Raw genomic sequence first — 19440 nt, forward strand, 5'->3', positions numbered from 1 at the left:
CTGTAATCTGCACCTGAACCTGAAGGCACTGCTCAGTAATCGTATATGACTCTTTTTCAAACTGAACTATATCCATACCGCCATGCACCAAACATACGTGAAAAGGCACCATAGGAAGCAATGTTTTTTCACATGTCAAGTTCAAACTGCATTCCAATCCACATATATGTGAACCGGTACTAAGAAGGTAGCTGACTGGGGCATTATTTAACTCAGACTTAGGAGTTGCAGAGTTTTCTGGATACTAATAGCTGGATATGATTAGTAGTTTCTTGACTGAATGACCACCCTGTACAATAAAGCATAATTCAATACTTGAAAATAAGTCAAGGTGGACATACCCTAAAAGGGCTTTCTGCTCTTGTCATTAACTCATTTAACAACATCTGTAAGTTTAACATCAAGTCACATTTTTCTTTTCATACATCACCAGCAACAATTAGAAAAATGAGGCAGTTAGAATCTTCAAGACCATTTTCCAGCCTTTGATTATTTGTTCATAGAGAGAACTTAATTTTTCTGTGCACTGCCAAGCCTCTTCAACATTATTGTAGGCTTACATAAACACAAGTTGACTAATTAAGTGATCAAATGTGACATCAAAGTAAAAATATATATATACGGAATGTAGTCCAGTGATGCAATGATTTCATTTTATTTTCTTCTTCCTCTTAAGTGGAACGTTTATGCATGAAGGGCACTTTAAGTGGTCTGTAGCTGGGGTGCTATTATTGCAAACTGTTTACCTTGCATGTAATGAAATCCATATTTTGCCCAAGTGTACCTTTTGAAATTGAAATTTTTTTGTCCTTTGTGTAGGGCACGTGGAAGATTTATCTTGTTCATTCAAGCAAATATTTTTCAACTATGAGCTAATTTTTGTGGTTTAGTGATAGTGTTTACAGTTAATTTCCTGGCAGTTTTCTTAAAGGGGTAATGTCTTGTGAACATAAACAAATGGCAACAATAAATAAGGCAGATAGCTTTATGTTTATGTTTTTATGATATGTTTGCAGCAAAATGTAATTATAAAAAGAGTATTTTCCCTATTAACAGGTCATTAAAGCGGTAGATGAAGGTTACCGGCTGCCACCACCCATGGAATGTCCAGCTGCCTTGTATCAGCTGATGCTAGACTGCTGGCAGAAGGATCGAAACAACAGACCAAAGTTTGAGCAGATTGTCAACATCTTGGACAAGTTAATTCGTAATCCTAGCAGCCTGAAAGTCATCGCCAATACAGCCACAAGGTGACACTTCAAAAATGCTGCTTTTAATAAAAATATTTTATACTTATTTCTGATGGTTGGACATAAAGGACTTTTCACATCTCACAGAGCTTTGCTAAAATATGGTTTCATTTTGATCTTGGTGACAAAAAACTGGACAAGACTAGAATAGGTTTTCTTCCTTAGATCTTTGGTTTTTGGTCTGTCCATGGTTACAGAGCTGAGACAGTGACTTGTCAAGTAAGGTATATCTCTATATCCAAGCACCACTGTGTCTAACACACAGTTATGAAAGAAAGCAGAAATGGAACTAAAGCCCAGAATAGTCAAATACCATGTTTTGAAGATAAATAGGTTGCTAGGATGGTAAGGTAAATTTTTTAGCTCCTCTGTAATCAGTGGAGCAGTTTGTGATTGTTTTGGGCTGTTTTGGGCTTCATGGGCTGTAGGTTTTACTGTTTCCCCCTGCTTTCTGGAGGATTCTAGAATGTTATGGGCTGGAAAAGGCAAATCAGCAGCCTGAATATTTATGTTGTCTCAGCCAGTCCCTGGGGGAGGGTGCCCAGTAGAAGGCTGGGTAGTACATAAATAGTCTGGGGTATGGGGAAGCCTTGTTTTTGTTTCCAGCCTGAAGGGCTGCTGTTCTTCTGGGAAACTCAGCTGAAATTCTGCAAGTGGTCATCGAGGTCTCAGTTCAGTTAAAGATGGGGGACTAATTCTGAGAACCTTTGAAGCTAAACAAGGATTTTCATTGGGGATCTGGTCTGGAGAGCTCACTTGTTAATGTCTGGCTGATATTGGAAAGAGGCATTCAAATATCCAGTGTTTCTGGAGTATTCCATTGCTCCCTGCATCCCACCCACGTTTATTCATCAATAAAATCACAAAAAGACAACCCCCAGACTGATCTTTGAGCCAGAGTGAGTGAATGTTGCTGCGTGTCTGGATGCCTCTGCACTAATCTCGGAGAAGAACCTGTGGCAATCAGCGGCCCCTTCGGGGGTTAATGACATACATGGGGTGGCTGAACATTCAAACTTACCAACATAATATGATACCAGTTATGTTCAGTTGTAGGTATGGGATGGAGAACAAGTGATCTTATTGATCATGGGTAGCATTATAACAGATCCAAAATCAAGGGGTCGGGGAAAAGAAAGAAAAAAGATAGAGGAAAATGGAAAATAAAGGTGGGATGGAAAGAGTGAGAGCAGAAAAAACAGGTTCATTGCTCAAGAGGCAGAACTCCCCACTCAACCCTGGGGAAGGAGAACCCTGTGCAGCACGGGTAGTGTACAGAGAGAACATTATAGGAGCCTAGAATGAGGCTATCGAGGACAGCTCAAGTAGAGTAAATCTCTTTAACAAAGACAGCATAAAGTAAGCCTTAATGCTCTATTTAAACTGTACTTGCAAGTAAATACAGTATTTAAAAACTATGCACATGCATTTGTTAATAAATCATTAACATTATTGTATTTATTTATATATTAAAATGGAGCTCCACCCAAAAGGGAAGTTCCAATTTAAGGACTGGTTCCCCACTCTCCATTAAGGATTGGCACTTTTGGGGAACAGGCACCAAAAATTGACAGGTACCCGCTCCCACTTCCACTGTGATTGCCTAGGTGATCAGAAACTGAAGTTGTCCTTACCCCCTCCCTCCCAGTAGTCTTCTGGGACACAAGACACTATTCGCAGTGGGCACCTGGCTGTGAATCTGCAAGTTGTCACAACTGGCTGCCCACACTGAGGATGCCGGGGGACACAGGGCTGCAGGGAGGATACCGCGGGATCGAAGGACAGGTGAGTAGCTGTTTTTAAAAGTCAGCAGCTACAGTTTTTGTAGCTGCTGACTTTTTTTTTTTTACATTTTCACCGGAACTCTGCTATAAGTATATGTATATGTATTTATATATGTATATGTAATTATACACAAGCTGATATGTTCTCCAGGTCAGGGAGTCAGAGGTAAATGTGTTTATGCAGCATACAATAGAAGGAGACCACAGGAGGGATGTTAGCAGTGTTATAATGCTATTTCAAAATCAAAAGAACAGGCAGGTGACCCAAGAAGCTGCAAAGTTGAAGTCATGAACTTTGGTGTCACTCCTTGACTATGGAAGTTATTAGTTTCCGGTTTTTATTTGTCATATTATTGTAAAATATTATTTTAAATGCTTGTTGATTTATATTTCTATTAATATCAGAGTTAGACTGCTAGGCTGTGGAACAAGAGCTTAAAGCTAAACTCCAGGTTGAACAAATATTGTCTACATACAAGAGTCCTGCGTATTCTTCCTTGAATCTTGTTATGTTTTGTATATTTCTTCCAGATATGTGCAATAATCCAGTGTGAAACATTGCAGGAAATTTCTGTTATCAAGACCTATCACTGTTGCTCACTCTCCTTGTGCATGGTGATTGGTCTTGTATCCGCCCCTTTAGTTTTCTGCAGTTAGCCTGCAGTTGGTGTCGCCTGCTGGGTCCCTCCCACAGCTGTGCTCTCTGCACAGGTTATGTGCTGTACAGTGATGACTATTTTATAAGGTAATATTTAGGTTTGCAAAGTAATTTTGTGCACACAAAGTGGATTTCTATCCTTTTTTCCTAAAGAACTTAAATGGAAGTTTAGTTTTTTTTTTGGTGGCCTGGAGTTCGGCTTTAAGTGCAAAAAAGGTTTTTACATAAGTGAAAAGTTATTGATAAATAGAATACAGTATGTGTAATATTCATTCAAAGCAAAACTTTACTCGAGTGAGGTACCACTCACCCTCTCTCTTCCTGAGTGCTGAGCAGTTTTTGTCAGGGGACATTATTTCCATTTTTGGTTGGTACCTGCTCTCGCTTCTGCAATCCTTTCCCAGGCTACTACCCTTCTTATACAATTTTCTTGCCAGTCTTTTCACAACTGCGCTTTTTAATAAAAACCCCTTTTATGTTAAAATAAAATGTTCAATTTCATGCAAAAACATCAAGTTAAAAATGAATGGTACATTGAAAGATAAAATAATAAAAGCAGTTTTTGCTGCAATATTCACCTTCAATCCAGGAATTTCCCTCACAGTAGTTTTTCTACCACTAGATGTTCCTGGCTCCTCCTCTTCTCAGTGTGTAACCATAGGAAGCTTCTTCCTATTGTGGCACACATACGTGCTCAATCCTGAGCCATGCTGCTTTTGTCCATTGACACAGACAGTGCAGCTTAGCCCTGCCCCCTGCTCCCTCATCAAAGTATATGACTGACAGCAGCAGGAACCAATGGCTCCCACTGCTCTCAGCAAAGCCCGTGAAAGTGGGGAGAAGAGGAAAGAGCCACTGAAAATGGGCACAGAAATGGATCAAGAGCTGACGTTACCTTACCTAAATGTTTAGGCTTTAGAACCACTTCAATGGCATATCAATGTTTACAGAGCTGCAAAATTTTCATATATTTGCCTCAAGTTTACCTTTAAATATCTGTTATTTTTACACTACGTCATTTTGCAAAGTAAATGAGTAAACAAAAGAACTGCAGTCTTTTTTTATTCTAACCTTTTTTAAACAGAGGAAAATAATTTTCTCCCTGAATTATTTGTACTAAGATGATGTCCCTGATTCCATGACAACTGTCTCAAATCCCTACTCATAATTTATGTTCCAAGCTCATCAGGGTACCGTCCAAAGTTTGGAAACTGATGGATAATGTTTAATGTTTCAGGCAGGCCTTTGTGTATCATTGCCAGTCTAAAAGTTTCTACTTTAACGGTCACTGTTTAGTCAACAGATGTATGGAAGCTTGTAGGATAGCTGCAAATTACCACCTGCTAAGAAGGGACACGAGAACTGCTCTTGATCGATGATGTTTGGCATTTGAGAAGCCATTCTGTAAATCATCTTGTATGTATTCCTAATAGGGCTATTGTAGATTATAGTGTCACAGTATTGTCCTGCCAGGCAAATGTATTATTAATTCACATCACCCCCTACTCTATTCCCTATGCTTTTAAAGCAGTTAATTTGCTATGTAGGGTAGACAGGGTATTTACATTTTTTTAAACTAGAATCTTGGATTACACTCTTTCTCTGCATTTGTCTATCCATGTTAATAAGCATTACACAATACCATCTGAATCCCAGCTCACTCAACGCCTTTAACCATCTTTGTCAGAAAGCATTCCTGAAACTTCGATCATTTTGCTTAAAATTGCTTCATGTTTCCCCAGGACTGAGCAAAATAAACACACAAGCCCAATGAGTGGAAAAATTGTACATTTTAACAAAATTATATTTGGGGAGCGGTGATGAGTGAGGAGAATGGCTTAAAACTGCCCAGTTATGCACAGAGCATTCCTATTTCCCAGAAAACAGTGCTAAACATGCCAAGTCTGATTTAACTATCTTTACAGACAGAAAAGAAATTATTTTTGTGGGAAGTCATTAAACACCCATAAGTCTATTACCATTAGTAGGCCAATTACAGCAGTAGATTGCCAGTGCTGGCAGTCATGAAGCCACAGAAGAGCAGTTAGAAGCTTATTGCTGCTGAAGGTCCATCAGCTTTCCAATCTGGAACACAGAGTTAGCTTCTATATACAGTCATTTGCTGGCAATGTGTAATTGCAAATACAGTTCAAGTATCACCTTATGTTACTGCAGTGTATATACAAATTAGTTCAATCCTGTACCACAGTCAACACCTTTATAGTGCTACGTTATCTATAATTACCAAGTATTCCATGCACTTACAGCAGTTTTGGGCCAGAGGAAGGTAAAGGAAATTTGCCTCACAGAGGGAAATTTCTGATTTCTTCTGATCCTACAAAGGGTTTCATTCTCTAGATAAAAATATTACCAAACTATCCAGAATAATCATTAGATGATCCCAACCCTTTCTCTGCTCACAGGCCAGCCTGTGTTCTCATCAATTCCCTGCAATTAACCAGGTACTAAAGGCCCTGGAGTGTGCTCATGCTCCACTGAAGTCCACAATCCAAATAATGGGCCGCACACCGAAGACACTCAACTCCAGTCAATGTTTATTGCAAAGACATCACACCACTCAATTTAACCTAAAGCCATGCCCCCAACATATTTCAACAACAGCCAGGCTTAATCCCCATGATGGGGGCATGGCTGTGGGTGGGAGTGAGTGGTGTGCTGCCGTTGCAATAAATATTGGCTGGAGTTTTCTTCATCCATCCTTTCCTCATTGGATGGAATTTTTTTTCCATTGGCCTCAGCTAATAAAAATAAATACTGTATTTGCCGGCGTATAAGACGACTGGGCGTATAAGACGACCCCCTACTTTTCCTGCTAAAATGTAGTGTTTGGGCTATACTCGCCGTATAAGACTACCCCTCTTCCAATGCACACCAGTGGGAGGAATAGTGCCCCATCATTGGTATCAGTGGCAGGAATAGTGCCCCATCATTGGTATCAGTGGCAGGAATAGTGCCCCATCATTAGTATCAGTGGGGGGAATAGTGCCCCATCATTGGTGTCAGTGGGAGGAATAGTGCCCCATCATTAGTTTCAGTGGGGGGAATAGTGCCCCATCATTGGTGTCAGTGGGGGGAATAGTGCCCCATCATTGGTGTCAGTGGGAGGAATAGTGTGAATAGTGTCCCAACATTGGTGTCAGTGGGAGGAATGGTGTCCCATCATTGGTGTCAGTGGGGGGTGGAATAGTGCCCCATCGTTGGTGTCAGTGGGGGGTGGAATAGTGCCCCATCGTTGGTGTCAGTGGGGGGTGGAATAGTGCCCCATCGTTAGTGTCAGTGGGGGGTGGAATAGTGCCCCATCGTTGGTGTCAGTGGGGGGTGGAATAGTGCCCCATCGTTGATGTCAGTGGGGGGGAGGAATAGTGCCCTATCGTTGGTGTCAGTGGGAGGAATAGTGCCCCATCATAGGTGTCAGTGGGAGGAATAGTGCTCCATCATTGGTATCAGTGACACCAATGATGGGGCACTATTCCTCCCACTGACACTTGCTGACCCTGTTCTCGTATGGTGCTGCTGCAGCCAGCATATGTGGTTGCAGCAGCACCTCTACACTGACCACTTACCTGCTGGTCCTGCACTCTATGTTCGCGGGGCCGCTCGGCTCCACCCCCTCGCCGGTGATTGGCCGCCTGTGTGCCTTTCCTGAGCTACAGTTCTGGTGGCCAATCACTGGTGAGGAGGCGGAGCCGAGCAGCCGCGCGAACATCCAGTGGCCGAACTGAAGGCACAGCCGCGCTTCCTGGACCGGATCGTCGTGGGACCGGAACCAGGTAAGAAACAGCCCCTGCCCACCCCTGTACTTAGTGTCCCTTCCGTTGGGGGAAGGGGGGGGGGCGGCGGCGGCACCGCGCCGCCCCCCTAAAAAGTGTCAGTATGCCGTATACCGGCGTATAAGACGACCCCCGACTTTTGAGAAGATTTTCAAGGGGTAAAAAGTCGTCTTATACGCCGGCAAATACGGTAGTTTCAGCCAAACTTTACTTTCAAAGTCTGATTTCTAATTACACAGCTGTGTTCTAGAGATTGTTCGAGAGCTGTGACATGACATACAGAGAGATTAAAAGCTAAATATATAGGTGCTGTTCAATGGGAATGCAAGAGAAATGGCATTGTCTATTCAGGTATAAAAAGTGTATGAAACATTGTTACCTTGAAGTATATTTCACTAATATCTCTTTTATGCTTTAACATGTTATTGCTGTTTCAACTATTTTAATAGTTTTAAAGTTTTAAATCTGCAGCTTTCAATAAATATTACTGGTAATCCTGCCATGAAGGTCTTAGCTCATACTCTTCGTCTTGTAGGGTACTTGCGACCAGGCCCTGGCATGGTCACAAGTCTCTCTCACACCGCCTGGAGCCAGCACTGACTGTTCCCCCCTCACACAGATAGGAGAGGAGGGAGAAAGAGCTAATCTGTTCCTCCTCCTCCCTCCCCTCTCGTCCTGTGTCTTCTTGCCCACAGTTCCATCCCCAAAAGTGCTGTGCCTCAGAAAAGTGGATGTGTGGGTGGAAAGTTTGAAGCCCAGCAGCCAGTTGATGTATGGTGGAGATGAAAGGTGTCAACAGCTGATATCTGAGCCTTCATTCTGGGGTGAGTGAGCTTACCCATCCATCCATTGTGACTGAAGTCTCCCCGCTCCCTCCCTTCTCTCTCTGTCTCTGAGTATATACACTACTTAAGGGGGACTCAGATATAAGTGGTGCTCTGTGGACATAATGGGGGCTTTGGTGAGAAGAGACCCCCTTACATCAGAGTCCAAAGCATTCACCTTTACATCAAAGCCACCTCCTTAAATCAGGGTTCCTCTTTATATTAGAGTCCACAGAACTCCCCCTTATAGTGTAAGTAGAAATTCTGCAGATTCAGATGTAAGGGAGAACTCTGTGGACTCTGATGTAAGAGGGGCTCTAGGAACCCTGATTAAAGGGAAAGGCTATAAGGGGGTTTGGTTACAAGGGATCCCCTTATTTCAGAGTTCTCCCTTATATCAGAGTCTGCAGAGTGTCAGGAATCTAGGAATGACCAGAAAGGTGTGGACTGACACAGGGAAACGCAGGCCTCAGGTACAGTATAATACAGTTTATTATTAGCGACCCAGATATATATATAAACGCACAGTGAGCAAAAGAACCTTCCAGATATATATATATATATATATATATATATAAATGCACAGTGAGCAAACCAACCTTCCAGATATATATATAAACGCACAGTGAGCGAACCAACATTTCCCCTAATCTTAGGAGGTGCAGGAACACAGGCGTAGTCAGGCCTGGAGAGGTGGAACGGTCAGGCCGGCCGTAGGGTTCTGTAATGATCGTTTGGTGGTACCTCTAGCGGTCCTCAGGACAGGATTCCCCAGGGCGCGGAGTCCAAGTCCCAGTCTGCTTATTCACCAGGGCCCCTGATGGTGGGGATGGACTTGGAGCAGACAGGAACCAGGTCGCGGCCCCTGAGTACACCTGCTAGTGGTAGAGGGATCCGCCAGAGGTATGTGCAGGTACGGCTGGATCCGTGCAGGATGGATGGATGGCAGAGGAGTTAGCGTGGTCAGACGGGCCAAGTCAGCAACGTGCGGGCAGCAAGGTACCAAAAGGAGCAGGCAGAGAATGGTCAAGGTCACAAGCCGGGTTCAGTAACTCACGGACAGCGCGGTACAGGGGATCAGGCAGAAGGATGGTCAGGATCAAGCCGGGTCAGCAACGACACAGGAACACAGGATACCAGGTACAGAGGCTCATGGGGAAAACATACACCAAGGCCCAGAGCACAGGCCTGGTCATGCCTTAAATACACCTTTCTGCAATCAGCCCCAGGTTTGGCTGATCATACGTGTGAGCTTCTGGCTGCTGAGAGCACCCACTGGTCAGCTCTGGTACTGCAGCCCACACGGCAGGTGAGTCCCACCACCAGTGCTGAGTCCATTCCTGACAGTACCCCCCCTCAAGGAGCGGCCTCAGGACGCTCCAGACAGTCCTTAGTGGGCAAAATGTTCCACCGCCCGGGTCAGGTAAATGGCTGAATATCCAACTGCCGGAGTAAACCGGCTGGCTGGGTTTCCTGCTGGTAGACTTCTCTTTGTGTAGGAGAACCCAGGAAGGCAGGTCACTGGGCACAGGATTTCCAGGAGCAGGCTGGGAATCAGTTATTGGCCAGTTTAGCTGGACATCAGGGGCTGGCACGTCGGGCTGTGCAGCGGGCAGAGGCACGTCAGCAGGCACCGAGTCATCTGGCACGACAGCGGGCACCGAGTCACCGGGCACGTCAGTGGGCACCGAGCCATCTAGCAGAACCGCGGGCACAGAGTCACCTGGCAAGTCAGCGGACACCGAGTCAGCGGGTATGTCAGCGGGCACCGAGCCATCTAGCAGAACCACAGATACCGGGTTACCAAGCTCGACAGCAGGCACCAAATTAACTGGCACAACAGTGGGCACTGAATCAACTGGCACTGAGTCAACTGGTACGACAGCGGGCACCAAGTTAACTGACACGACAGCGGGCACGACTCATCAGGCATCAAGTCATCTGGCTCGACAGCGGGCACCGAGTCAATTGGCACCGAGTCAACTGGTACGACAGCGGGCACCAAGTCAACTGGCACGACAGCGGGCACCGAATCATCAGGCATCAAGTCATCAAGCTCGACAGCGGGCACCAAGTCAGCTGGCACCGAGTCAACTGGCATGACAGCGGGCACCAAGTCAACTGGCACCGAGTCAACTGGTACAACAGCGGGCACCAAGTCACCAGGCACGACAGCGGGCACCGAATCATCAGGCATCAAGTCATCTGGCTCGACAGCGGGCACCGAATCATCAGGCATCAAGTCATCTGGCTCGACAGCGGGCACCGAGTCAACTGGCACCGAGTCAACTGGTACAACAGCGGGCACCAAGTCATCTGGCTCAACAGCGGGCACCGAATCATCAGGCATCAAGTCATCTGGCTCGACAGCGGGCACCGAATCATCAGGCATCAAGTCATCTGGCTCGACAGCGGGCACCGAGTCAACTGGCACCGAGTCGACTGGCACGATGGTACAGTGAGTGGGAGCAGGGTACTGACATGTGGTAGATAGCAGGGTATACTGGGCTGTCAGTGGGGGTGCTGTCGGGAATGCAGGAAAAGAGCTTTGAGCAGAGGAATGATGAGAAACAGGACTGGTTTGTTGCAAGCTGACTGAGGCTAGCTGTAACAAGTCTGACCATGTCCGCAGTAAGGGTTGGACAACGCTCAGCTTACACAAGGCCTGTCTGGTCGAAGATTGCACTGCGTTTATACACTTCTTTAGCACATGTGGTGAACATGCTGAATAATGCTCCAAGAAGCAATCCGGATCATCCTCCAACAACCATACCAGTGATATTATTTGACTCGCCCTGAATGGAGGAAGGAATTCATCCCTGCTTTCAGGGGTACTAGATGAAGCCAACTCAACACAAGCCTGAATCAATGGTTGCACCTCAGAGAGCTCTAGGACCTGACCAACTAGGGAATGAGCGACCCGTATGCACTCTAGCAGCTGATCCCTGGTATACTCCCGCAGAGTCTGATAGGCATATTCTCTGTCATCAAAGACTAGCATAGACAAATATATAACCTCATCAGGATGCATCCTTCACAACAAGTCAAGATGGCTTCCCTGTGCAGCCACTTCTGGTCAGGAAAGGCCTTGGTGTGATGTCAGGAATCTAGGAATGACCAGAAAGGTGTGGACTGACACAGGGAAACGCAGGCCTCAGGTACAGTATAATACAGTTTATTATTAGCCACCCAGATATATATATAAACGCACAGTGAGCAAACCAACCTTCCAGATATATATATATATATATATATATAAACAAACGCACAGTGAGCAAACCAACCTTCCAGATATATATATATAAACGCACAGTGAGCAAACCAACCTTCCACTAATCTTAGGAGGTGCAGGAACACAGGCGTAGTCAGGCCTGGAGAGGTGGAACGGTCAGGCCGGCCGTAGGGTTCTGTAATGACCGTTTGGTGGTACCTCTAGCGGTCCTCAGGACAGGATTCCCCAGGGCACGGAGTCTAAGTCCCAGTCTGCTTATTCACCAGGGCCCCTGATGGTGGGGATGGACTTGGAGCAGACAGGAACCAGGTCGCGGCCCCTGAGTACACCTGCTAGTGGTAGAGGGATCCGCTAGAGGTATGTGCAGGTACAGCTGGATCCATGCAGGATGGATGGATGGCAGAGTAGTTAGCGTGGTCAGACGGGCCAAGTCAGCAACGTGCGGGCAGCAAGGTACCAAAAGGAGCAGGCAGAGAATGGTCAAGGTCACAAGCCGGGTTCAGTAACTCATGGACAGCGCGGTACAGGGGATCAGGCAGAAGGATGGTCAGGCAAGCCAGGGGTTCAACAGGAGACGGTCAACAGAGGTCAGGATCAAGCCGGGTCAGCAACGATGCAGGAACACAGGATACCAGGTACAGAGGCTCATGGGGAAAACATAACACCAAGGCCCAGAGCACAGGCCTGGTCATGCCTTAAATACACCTTTCTGCAATCAGCCCCAGGTTTGGCTGATCATACGTGTGAGCTTCTGGCTGCTGAGAGCACCCACTGGTCAGCTCTGGTACTGCAGCCCACACGGCAGGTGAGTCCCACCACCAGTGCTGAGTCCATTCCTGACACAGAGTCTCCTCTTACAGTGTAAAGGAACTCTGCAGATTCAGATGTAAAGGGGAACACTGCAGATTCAGATGTAAGGGGGAATTCTGTGGATTCAGATGTAAGAAGGAACTTTGCAGATTCAGATGTAAAGGTGAACTCTGTGGATTCAGATGCAAAGGGGAACTCTGCAGATTCAGATGTAGGAATGAACTTTGCAGCTTCAGATGTAAAGGGGAATTCTGTTGATTCAGATGTAAATGAGGGATCTCTGTGGATTCTGTTGTAAGGGGGGACTCTTGTGATTAAATCCATATGATTAGAATAGTTATTTAATAACAAAATATATACATAGTCTATACTACAAAAATTTTAAAAAATTGTAGCTAAAGTGTTCGGGTTTGGCTTGAAGAAAAGGTGACAACCCTACCCATAACAGCAGGAAGGGGGCCTGTGGCAAAACATGTGAAAGGGTCCCAATGAGTGACCATAATAAAGGAACCCATGATGTGAGGGAAAGGCCCTGGGCTTGGAGGGAAGGGGGGGGTAAGGGGGCCCATCATTTTTTCTTGCATCGGACCCTGAAGGTTCTAATTATGCTTCTGGTGATAATGCTTTGTCCCTGTCTCCCAGGTTAGCTCCTATGTTGCCATCCTGTCACATGGGCCTCTGATGGAGACCACAAGGGGTTGCTTTAACACACATTATGCAGGCCAGGTCCACTGTTGTCACCATCAGAAAACCATCCCTGAGAAATGCTTACTGTTGTTGCTGAAGTGCATATATGTAGACAATAAGAGGTTGCAGGAGATCAGCATAAACAAAAGTATAAAAAAGTAAAACAGTATCTAATTTAAAAAATGGCAATTGTTTATGATGCCCATTGTTTTATCAGCCTAAATGTCATGTTAAGGATCACATCTGTTTTAATCTGACATTCCAGTTACAATCCAAAATCTCTAAATCATCTTTACATGTATCTCCACTCTTCCTCTCACCTCCTGCTCATAAGGTAAATGGCTCCTACTACATATGTCTTCTGTGTTTTGCTCCTTTTAACCAAACTTTTTCTGTTTACCACACACAAACTGCAGAATGGCAAAAAAGTAGGAGTGGGAAAGTTTTGTGTTCTCTGTGTAGATATGTCATCTTCATGATGTCTTTTTAATGACTGCAGTCTGTGGCCTAGTGGGTACTGATTTATGAAAAGCTGTAAAAGATCAGGTGGAGCTCGGCAGGGCTTCTTTACAGCTGCCTGGATGGAGACCCATCTAATTTGTTTAGTTAAGTGTGAGCTCATGGTGAACATCACCCGGCCCATAAATTTCAGTCTTAGACCTCTGACTGGGAGCTAGGTCCAAGAAACCACTGATGACTTCAGATGATCTTAAAGGCCCACATTCCCTTAGTGCATATGTGGAAACATCACAGGCGCTTCCCACTTGCAGACACATTCCTCTTCTTTGATAAACTGTCCAGATGTCCTCTCTGAGGAGGAAAGTAACCAATTTTGACTTTGATTCCTCTGAGGAACATTGGAAAGAGTAAAACAACACTTCGCATTGCTGGTTACTTGGAGGTTAGGGGCCTTTAAATTAGGCCCCCTTTCTTTTTCATTGCTTCTTTGATCCGAATCATGGACATGAAGGCTTAACATTGACTATTTAAATCCCTAATCTGTGGAATCTGTTCTTTCTCAGGGAAGAAGTACAAATTCCTTTATTTTAAAGACGTGTGCCTCAGATAAAGCTAATCAAAGACCAGTAACACCCGTTAGAAAATAAAAAAATATATATAGTAAACTGAGGTAAAAACCTCACATTCTTTCCTATAGCAACACTTCATAAATACTTCAGAAATGTCTTGGGAATCATAGACCTATTGCCAACAAAATATATGAGTCCAAAGGTGATACACTTATTTTAGCTAACAGCAGTAGCTATTTGGTGTTATATTACCAGCACATAAAACGCATTCAGGAAGAAAAAAATCTTTAAAGAGGTTAGACCTTTTCCTGATAAATAATAATATTTGCAGTATATAAAATGGGTGTAATTCTCCAGATATCATTAGAATCTACAAAACACATTTATTTGAATTGCAATTACCTTCGTTTGGGTAACTGTTACTTAGTTTGTGTTACACTGTGCAAATATAAGTTTATTTTTACCAAGGTTTAGGTTTGGTCAAATGTTTTTTTTTAACTCTGATTTTTATTAGACAATTGTCAGTGAAAATAAAAAAAAAGTAACTTTGCGCTGATCACTATTTTTAACAAATCAATTCATATAGTTAAAAAAAGTCCCTTTAAACAAGGCATTCAGCTTTTACTCCACAGTACAAGTTTATCCCCATTTCTGAAACTAGTGAACTATGTAAATTTTACTTGGGGTAATTTGCAATCCAAAGTCAGTATGGTATAATCAGCATCATATGCAACATGTATAAAACCACAACAAAAGATATAAAACATCACTTTGAATTTAGGAATTAATATCTATACAAATAACAACATATAAAAATATATATACTGAGACACAAGTAAATATTAGTGGATGTCTACAACATGGTTCAAAACTTCAAACCTATAATAGTAGAGAATATCCATGCCACAGTAACCCAGCTTGGCACCCTTGTCAAATGGCTACTGTACAGAAATGGTTAACTGCTGGCAAAAAAGGCATTCCGGAAAGAAGCATATAGGATGAATATTAGATACATGCAATTAGTACAATAGGTATTGCAAATGCATGCTGCAAATGATGTTTGTAGATGTGTATACACTATATTGCCAAAAGTACTGGGACGCCTACCTTTACACGCACATGAACTTTAATGGCATCACAGTGGTTCAATATTGAGCTGGTCAACCCTTTGCAGTTTCAATTCTTCTGGGAAGGCTGTCCACAAGGTTTAGGAGTCTGTCTATGGGAATGTTTGACCATTCGTTCAGAAGTGCATTTGTGAAGTCAGGCACTGATGTCGGATGAGAAGGCCTGACTCACAGTCTCCACTCTAATTCATCCAAAAGGTGTCCTGTTGGGTTGAGGTCAGGACTCAGGCCAATCAAGTTCCTCCACCCCATTATATGAATTGCTATTACCGTCCCAAGCAAAAGTAGCAAAGAAAAATGACAGTTTGTAGTGTAGGGACATTAAGGGGTTATAAATTCAGTTCAGTTCCCTTATAACTGAGGTCCTATATACCTCTAATTAATTTAGCTGCACTTTCATTTTCCCTTTACTCACTGAAATGTTGATGTGCACAGTAGTGAGATCCATAAGCAATCTTGATGAGACCATTTTACTTTTTTCAGGGTTTATACGCCCTTGTAATACTATCATCATTCCATCACACATTGCCCTCAGAATATTTATATAGAAATCCTGATGTAATAGTATTGAACTTTCATGAAACTGGGGTAGCGATGTGAGAATTGCTTGGTACTTTGAAAGTGATGTAAATAGGGAAAAAAAGTTAAGATCCTTAAAAGAGAAGCATGGGAGTTCATTTTGTTTTTGTTTGTTTAATCATACTTACCTAAGTGGATGCAGCATCAGTCCAATGCTGCATCTGCCCTCTGCCAACTCTAAGTGTGAGGGACTGCTGACCGCTGAGTTCTCACAGCCTCACTGAGCAGAACAGATCACTAAGAGGCTGAGCCAGGTGCCACTCCAGACTCTGGATCTTTCCCCAGCATGGACCGGCTGGGGGATGTAAGCCAACAGTGAGCTTCAGCCCACTGTCAGTTAAAAATGGCTCACAGGAATGCAGAACGAACTGCACTCCAGTGATCAACAGGAGAAGTACAGCCAAAAGAGCTTTGACTGTACCTCATCTTTTAAGGGCAAAATGGAATTCCATCTAAAATTATAAATTCAAATTTATGTAGCAATAAAGTGATCCCATAGAAACATAGACAGTTCAACCGAGCAAGAATAATAAATCAGGGTGATTTAGACAGCTGAAGCAATATGCATATCTTGACCTTCAGTAATCCAAGTTTGTTGGACCTTAAATATGATGGGTAGTCTGACCAAAAGGGAGGCTTGGGGGAGGTGGAGCCAAGGTGGATTGTGAGAGGGGGGGCATGCATGATAGTTTCTCCAGAGAAGGCAGATCTTGAAGCTAACTGTGCAGAGGGATTCAGTTTGATGTATTTATGTATGGATGGGATAAATTGCACTTTGCATTCCTATGATATAGGACCTATAAATATTAAAATCCTGTTGACTGTGTTAAAGGTTCTCAGTTAATAACCCAATGTACCCTTAAATATGAGAGAGGCCGTAGTGCAATTCCTGTAAATATGTACACTCATATGTGTTATGAGGCTTTATTTGCGTGAACCTTAGAAGAAAGTAAGCTTTTTCATCAGACAGATCACATGCAAACATCTAAAGGTCATCTCATGCCTATGATTACCCTTGGAAATGTTTCCAAAAAGACAAAATAGGCACACATCCTGTAATAAAGAACATAAAGATACCAAGATCCTGATTTCAGGTTTACAACTTCCTTCAAAGTGTAACTCCACTATGTCTGAGATTAGTCAGTGTTGTGGAAAAAGGAAAAGCTGGGAAATGCAGATGATATAATTTTTTTTAAATAATTAAAAAATTGCCTTTGTAGCAACTGAAAATGTTAAATACTTTATTAAAAGGGGAGTTGCCTTTTAATCCATAGCATCTGCATAAAAGAAATTATTGAAGCTAAGTTTTTCTTGCTAGTTAAACTGCCATTTTCATCTTTAGTTTCAATATTGTTAATGTATAATAACATGATTTCTTTTTTCAGACCATCAAATCTACTATTAGATCAAAACAATGTTGACTTTCCCACATACCGACCCATGGGAGACTGGCTCGATAGTATGCAGACCGGACAGTGCAAGGACATTTTATCGGGAGTTAGCTATAGCTCCTGCGAAACGATTGCAAAAATTTCATTAGAGTAAGTCAATAAATGTATATTTTATTTTGAATTATCAATACCTGCAATCATGCATAGATTAAGCTACCTTATAACATCTTAATTGCAGCTTAATGTACCCACAACAACCCAGAGTTCTGATGTCACTCTTATTACACTTGCTGCATGGTTGCATAATTGGTCTAGTTAGGAACTTGAAACATACCAAAGTCAAACACTAAACAAAGAGTGGTGAAATATGGAGAATAGGGCATTGTGCATCACAACTGTCTGGGCATGGTAAAACCTCACTGGGTAATAGTCTGAACGGTGGGATGCACAAGAGTCCTAGTTGTCTTGGTAGCAATGTGAGTGGAATACTTATCATAATGTCGAACCATGAGTTCTTCTACACCCTGGAGATTGGTCAGTTAAGCTTCCTACTCCTTCACTGTAGGATCAGGGATTGATTCCCAGTGTCACAAAACCATGTACCTTGCAGCCAGAAGGAAAAAAACAGCAAGCTCTTCTTGTCATGAAAGATTTGTTTTAAAATAAAGCTATCATTAAGGAAATATGGGGGTCACCATTTCTTTCTTCAAAAAAGGTTGAAGTGTATGCATAACCAAAATGTTTACTTTCAGTTTTGGATAGAGTTTAAACCCCCACCAGTTTATTTTATGCTCTCTGTGTCTCATTGGGGAGATTTCACTTCCCCAAAAATGCAACAGAACGTAAGAGGGAATCTCTACAAAATAAGTTGTCACTGAGATAGACTCTCCCAATGGAAAACTTATCCTTCTCTCTGGTTCTGGTGACAACTGTTACATTTTGGATTTCCCTTAATTTTTTTGTCTCAGTGATATTGGTCACAGGGACAAAATAAAGGGGTGATAAATTAATCTCTAGTCGTGTCTAGCAAAGTTTTGGCTATACATATTATTTAATTGCCTGGCTGTCATGCTCACTTGCTTCAGTAGTTTCAGATTAGGAAGCCAGGTGGCCAATATGACAGCCAAACAACTACAATTTTTGTGGAAGAACTTAGCAATTTCAATCTTCCTGTTTTGTGACTGGTTTCCTTTAAAGCAATGCCATTTACAAATACAGTATATAAGGAAAAGTTCTGTTATCTGTACAATATGTGAGATATTAGACTCTGTATTTACATTTGCTGTGAAGATATGAAATTAAGCCAACTGCATGTTATCAGTCATTTTAGGCTAAAGGGGCTTATCAAAGTATGCCTAAAGTGTCCTTCAAAGGGAATACTAAGCAGTATGCCAGATGTGTGGAGATAAATGCTTTTCCCAGAATATTTTCAGTTACAAAAAAACTCTAGCTATTTTTGGTGTATACTGTATATAGAAATTTATTTTTTTAAATGTATATTGTTTAGTTTGATGGCCCTTTAAAATACCCCAGGCATTGCTTAATTGTGGACACCTCAGGCAACCCTGCAAATTACCCATCATGCTCCATTCTTGTAACTAGCTTTCCATTCACTCAAACTATGTGAATGTGATATGTGTGATGAGTAATCAGGGTTACAAAGGGATATTATCAATATATAATGAGCAAAATCTCTGTCCAGGATTATGCAGCAGTCTTCCAGGAAGCCTTAGGGAAGGGTTTTTTAGAAGTCTGAGAGCTGACAGAGGGAGTGTTAGCAGAAATATGAAGCAAAATACTTACTTCAATGTCAGATGCAAAGAAAGGATAATTAGAGAAAAGATCAAGTGACAAGTTTAAACTATAATACTCAGAAATATTGGAATAAATGTCAGCGGTTCTGAAAGTGTGGTTTGAGAGCGTGTGCCATAGAATTGCTGGAGCTGGAAATGTGTACTCAGTATTGCAGTAGAATCAGGCTCTTTTCTGGGACTTTGAAGGTTTAAATCTAGTCAAAATAATGTTTAAATTCTACAGAATGTATTGTATATTTAGAGTTGAGTGTGAATGGCAGATTATCCATTGGTTCCTTTATATTGTTCTGGTAGGTTTATAAAGTGGACAGACTAGTATACTTGTAACTCATCATGTGATAGATGCCTCTATCTGATCTTGTGCTGCTGACAGAGAATCTACATTGTACACCTATTAGATGGTTGCTTACAAGTCCAAAGTTAAAGTATATGTAAACGTAATCACTAAAATCTAACATAAGCTTT

At 42.8% G+C, this 19440-nt stretch overlaps 1 protein-coding gene across 2 annotated transcripts in view; it reads left to right on the top strand.

The window, feature by feature from the left end:
* The window catches only part of EPHA3 (EPH receptor A3), a 544240-nt gene that overhangs the window by 506685 nt on the left and 18115 nt on the right, over positions 1-19440 (top strand). For both annotated transcript variants that reach the window (XM_089682929.1, XM_089682930.1), the window contains exons 15-16: positions 1057-1250; positions 17156-17311. In XM_089682929.1, the coding sequence (XP_089539055.1) occupies positions 1057-1250; positions 17156-17311 (350 nt within the window). The remainder of the gene's footprint in view (positions 1-1056; positions 1251-17155; positions 17312-19440) is intronic.

Source organism: Staurois parvus, unplaced genomic scaffold (genome assembly GCF_062004578.1).
Source record: "Staurois parvus isolate SC_StPar_1 unplaced genomic scaffold, SC_StPar_1.0 ptg000299l, whole genome shotgun sequence".
NCBI classification, from domain to species: Eukaryota; Metazoa; Chordata; class Amphibia; order Anura; family Ranidae; genus Staurois; species Staurois parvus.